At 35.3% G+C, this 5,833-nt stretch overlaps 1 protein-coding gene across 1 annotated transcript in view; it reads right to left on the reverse strand.

Moving 5' to 3' along the window:
• Positions 1-822: 822 nt before the first annotated feature.
• The window catches only part of LOC106475802 (zinc finger protein 346-like), a 7,175-nt gene continuing 2,164 nt past the window's right edge, over positions 823-5,833 (reverse strand). Inside the window, exon 2 of the mRNA XM_013936478.2 lies at positions 823-2,501. Within this exon, the coding sequence (XP_013791932.1) occupies positions 1,301-2,404 (1,104 nt within the window). The 5' untranslated portion in view covers positions 2,405-2,501 and the 3' untranslated portion in view covers positions 823-1,300. The remainder of the gene's footprint in view (positions 2,502-5,833) is intronic.

A 5,833-nucleotide genomic window follows, 5' to 3' on the forward strand; every position in this document is an offset into this window, starting at 1 on the left:
GTACTGGTCAATGATGTTAACTAAAAGTAAAGTTGTGAAAAGTTAATGATTGGTAAACTTTTGACTATTACTGTATGCTGTGTGGAAAAGTTTAATAAAAGCTGTTATATATTGTTCAATATTAGTCTTGAAACCCATTTCTTTAGTCTAACTGTAAATTACCTTGAGTTAGCAACTTGTGAGCTCCACTCGCCACTACAATCCTCAAATACTGTAATCGCCAGCATAGTCGAAACTCCAACAAATAGCACTAAGGGTGCTTGCCCATTTATTACACACATGGAAAACTGAAACACTCATGTTCTTAACTTAATTGTTCTCTTCAATACTTTTCAAATTTAATTTGTTATATCTAATTTGGAAAATGAAACTATTGTAGGTGTATATCATATATGGCACCAGTATTCAATGTGTGAAATTTTTCCGTCTTTTCTAGACTTGACCTTCGTTGATATAAGCCATATGAATTTGAATGTAAATTTTCTGCAATTATATGTTTTATATTAGATAGTGTATTCATATAGCAAAATAATTTACACATTTAAGCTGCCATATTTATATTATTGATCTGTAATTCCTATAAAGAAATTAAAGTACTCCATTTTTCATACAGACTTTTATTAGTTAGTTACTAAAGTCAGTGTGTATTTGTTACCATTGTGAACAAATGGTGACACTTGAAGTTTTATAATTTGATGTATTCTGACATGATTTAAAGTTTGTAAAGTGGGAAAATACCACTGTTGCAATTGGTGATTTTTAGATCTATTCCAATTTCTTTAATAGGTATCTAAAGAAAAGTAGCAATCACTTTACTTTTAATTCTATATTTTTTTATTATTTTCTTACTTGACACAAGTTTAGCTAAGAAAGTGTTAGGTTGATTTTTGGGTGTTCTTTGATTTTAAACATTCCAGTAGGGTAAGACTTGTTTCAGAGAATACTATTCTTCCAGAGATCTGAATGACTGTATAGTCTCATTCTGATATCATTTCATAACATTAGCCACAGTTTCCTTGCTGGTCAATAATTTACTAGTCTTATGTATAAAACTATGACATATTTTTATGAATGAATACTTCCAATAAGAATAACCTGAAAAATGTTTTAGAACAAGATTGCTTTAATACAGAAAAAACAAGCCTTAAAATCAACTTGAAAAATTTAATTGTAATTTTTTAATTCTACTAATATGCAATCAATTTTCCCTTCATTTTGATCTTGTATAATCATGTAGTGATTAATCATTAAGAGAAAAATATTTTTCAAAACTTAAGGATCACCATTAATGTACATGAACTTATTTATACATGTTAAGTTTTTTATCTGCTTTCATATTTAGGTTATAAGAAGATTTTAAGTTATTGTTCATAATGTTTTCTGGTGGAGCAGAGGGATTAGAATCAAATGTATCACAAACTTTTGAAATTCCTTCATGTGAATTGCTTTCTGAGTTACAAAGATAAGAAAGATGCTCTTTTGTGTCCTCTTTGGCCAGTGATGATTGAATATTTGTAAATTGATTTGGATTTCCAAAATGACCTTGATTACTAAGAAGCAAATTCTGATATGGTGATGAAATAATTTTCTTTAGCAAAATATGATCCTCACTTTCATAATGTGCGAGTGTTTCTTTGATGTCAGGGAAACTTGGAATACCACAAACTTCACATTTTAGTTGACTTTTAATATCTTCAGTATCATTGGTTGAACTTGTCACTACAGCTTCTTGGTTTTGCTTTTCTAAATGTTCCAAAGTTGATGCTCTTGTACAAGCAGTTTCAACAACATTCAGTTTGCCTAGCTGGTTGGATAAAAATTGTGAGGTATCTTCATCCTGCTTCACTGTTTTATCAGCTTCTTCCTCCAAGGGAACATTCATAAATGATTTTACTTCTTTTTCAAGAGCTAGTTTTTTAATTGTTTTCATATGTTTAGGACTTTGAAAATGCTGTTCAGCACATTCTGGGCCTGAAAATCTTACTTCACATATTGTGCAAGCAAACATCGTGGTAGGTCTATTGTACTGTATGTCGTTACAGGCTCCTGGAGAACATAACCTAAGGGAGTTTTCAGTTTTGAAAAGTGGTTGAATCTCACTTAAAAGATGTTGTTTCTTCAGCTTTTTTGCATGATTCTCACTAACCATGTGCTGCTTAAAGGGAACTGGTCCACTAAATCTTTTAGAACAAGTATCACAAAAGTATTCACCAGTCAATGAGCAATCCATCTTGTCCACAGTAGTTGCTTGAAAAGTTGAATAATGTTCTTCAGCAGCCTTTATTAATACTTGTCTGTCAACAAAATCTTGTTGCTTTTTACGATGTTTCTCACTTTCCAAATGTTGTTTGTATAGTTGAATATCACTACATTGTATTGAACACTCTTCACAGGTAAAGAACATCCCAGTTGATGTAATGCTCAATAAAAAACTGGACTTTCGTTTGGAAATGAATAACTTGAAAGTAAATCTAGGTTGTTGAATCAAACCAGCCAACCCTCTAGAAACAAATAGTTAATTACATAAAACTTTTTATGTTTGGATATAATACAATGAATATGAAATTCAATAAATTGCTTATTTAATATTTTTGACATGATTGATAAAACAATGGTAAAAAAGTATATTAAAGTGCTAAAAATTTAATTTGGTTTCTTTTCTTTCTTTTACATGAACCAGAGATTGTGATATAGACAGTGACCAACTCTCTAAATAGACCACTCCTATTCAGCACATGCTAGGTAACTTACCTGTGTATTGTTCTTCATCCGTTTCTCCTTTGATTCAGTGTATTAAATGTTTACAGCTTGCTCATACATGTTTTTATATGGGGAACAAAATTATTGTTTGTTATCAAACGACACATTTAACATCAACTGATATTCCATCAAATCACTGTTCTACTGCCAGAAGTAGGTGATTTAACCTTGCATTTCAAGCCCAGTATATATCTTTAGTATAGATTTCAAAACATACATACCTCTGCTGACACTGAACAGCTATTTCTTCATCTTCATCTTTGCCATCTAACATTGTGTTTTTTTTAGTTGCGAGTTATGGGGGTGCCATCATCTGCTGATGGCGCCCCCATATTCCCTGATCTGATTTAGTTGATGGAAGTTGGCATGTTTGGTGTGACGAGGATTCGAACCCGCGACCCTCAAATTACGAGTCGAGCGCCCTAACCACCTAGCCATGCCGGGCCTAACATTGTGTTCACTTGCTCCAGTCTTTATATACCCCACTCAACTGCCCTCAGCAATATCTAATTAGCAAAACTTTACGCTGGCCCTTTATGCGGGTACTGCATATAAGCACTGTATGCAGACAATGAAATAACTTTTTCTTGACAAGCGCGAGCATTCAGACTAATGCTTTGTTATTTACATTTTCTTAGTTTTTGTTTTCTAATAAATATTTAAAAGAAAAAAATTGGATATGAAGAATGGAGGCTACTCAGCCTTCATCTGTTCCCACTTTGTTATCTAGTAGTGGTCAGCAGTTGGGGGGGGGGGCACTCTCCATGACCTGATTCATGGTGAGATCGAGCCCTTCAAGTGACCCAGGGGTATCTCTCTGGGATATTATTGGGAAAATTTAGACTCCTTGTTTTCTGTTCCTTCTTTCACTAGAGCTTCCTCTCCTGAGGACTCATCTGATCAGCCACCTTCTGCCCCTCTTTCTGCCATTAGTTACATGTGTTTGTGAGGTTTTGGAAATGCAACCAGTTGCTTTTGAGTCTACCCTGCTTTGTTACCCAATCATTCTCAAGGGGATTACTTAGTTTTTCTTCCTCCTCCTGATATTGCTGTGCATGCAGGGAGGTTTGTAACACAATTACATGAGGGTGTCACTATAGAGCTCGGGAGTCCTTACCACACCCAGTTGCTGGGGTGGTGGACAGAGGATTTATTTTTGGAGTGTTGAGTTTTCTCCAGGCAAAGTTGGGGTCCACTATCTCCTCGTAAATTAGAACTTGACACAGTCCCATCTTTGGTCCTTGGTAAATGGAATTCTCCTTGCCCACTTGGTGGAGGAGTAAAGACAACTGTTTGTAAATCCAGACTGGATGGGTTCTGGATGTTGGTGGAGTATGGCATATGATCGCATCAATCCAGACCTGGGGTGTTGCCTTTTGACTTCTTCAGGTTGATCAGAAGGATTGTTCATTTTAGTGTTACATTCTTTCTTTCATAAATCCAGTGGTTTGAAACACATCATTCTGTGGTTACTGGTAGGAATCCTATCACAAAGATGTATATATCTGCAGTCCAACTGCCCTGGCCACCAATGTACGATATGGGTGCCATGACCTCTTAAATCCAACCTGAGTTGTTTAATTTCGGCTGTTTGGCTAGGGCTGGACCATCATACTTGTATTATATTCCATCCTTTTCAATTTTTTGTAGTCTTGGGTGAAGAGCATACCTGTTCTGGATGTAGTGTCATGTTCCTCACTTTGATACCACTTCTCATGGTACATATTTGTTCTCCACAGACACTTTCTGTATGATCTTTGTCCTCACTAGCTTTTCCTCCTTCTCAATGTGGGATTCTAGCTATTAGTGTCAGCAGAGGTATGTATGTTTTGGAAGTTATCATTTTCCTAAACTGCAAATTTATTTCCAAACATACTTACCTCCGCTGACACTCTCCCTTCCTCCCCACTAAGAGCTGGCATTAGTGTCTGGAATGTGGTAAGTCTCGAAACAGTGATTTTATTGATTGCATACAATGGTTATATAGAGTACCTGCATAGAGGGCCAGCATAAAGTTTTGCAAATTAGATATTGCCGAGGGCAGTCGAGTGGAGTATATAAAGACTGGAGCAAACGAACACAACGTTAGATGGCAAAGATGAAGTTTGAGAAATAGTTAATAGTATCAGCGGAGGTAAGTATGTTTGGAAATACATTTTCAGTTTAGGATAATGATAACTTTCCCTTGGGCAGCAGATTTTCCATCTTTGACACATTTGATGAATAAAATCTATTGAATTACACAAGGTTTACAGGATGTTGATGGAACAAAGTGTTAAAAGTATTTCCACAAGGTTTACAGTGTACTGATGGAACAAAGTGTTAAAACCATTCCACATGGGAGTGTTGATGGAACAGTGTGCTCAAGTAATTTTATGAAGCTTACTGTGTATTTAATTTCTAGACTGCATATTGGTGTATGTAAGACATATTAATACTAGAAATATTAATGTTGTTTTTATTTCACTAAATGCTCAATGTTTCGCTTTACAGCTTCAGGAGTGTTCACTAAAACACAAACTGAACCTGAAAGTACAAAGTTCAAATGGTTTCAATAATCGAACTGGTGTATTTAAGTGTTTTACACTCACATAAAAGAAACCTATCATTCTATTGGTATTTGGAGAACTTCTAGCATTCCACCACAATTTAATTATTCGTATTGTTAGCCGACACTGAGCAGCTTGTACATAATTGAATAAATAGAGTTGTTTAAGCATTTGTTTAATAATAATTTCTCTTTGAATCTATAAGAGTGTTTTTGACATCTTAAGTAGTAAAGCTTATTGTTGTGGATAGAGTTACGTTTCATCTATTGCTCGGCTGTGTGGATAGAGTTACGTTTCATCTACTGTTTGGCTGTGTGGATAGAGTTATGTTTCATCTATTGCTCGGCTGTGTGGATAGAGTTATGTTTCATCTATTGCTCGGCTGTGTGGATGGAGTTATGTTTCATCTACTGCTCGGCTGTGTGGATGGAGTTATGTTTCATCTACTGCTCGGCTGTGTGGATGGAGTTATGTTTCATCTACTGCTCGGCTGTGTGGATGGAGATATGTTTCATCTACTGTTT

The sequence above is a fragment of the Limulus polyphemus genome, unplaced genomic scaffold, assembly GCF_000517525.1.
Source record: "Limulus polyphemus unplaced genomic scaffold, Limulus_polyphemus-2.1.2 Scaffold9196, whole genome shotgun sequence".
Classification (NCBI taxonomy): Eukaryota; Metazoa; Arthropoda; class Merostomata; order Xiphosura; family Limulidae; genus Limulus; species Limulus polyphemus.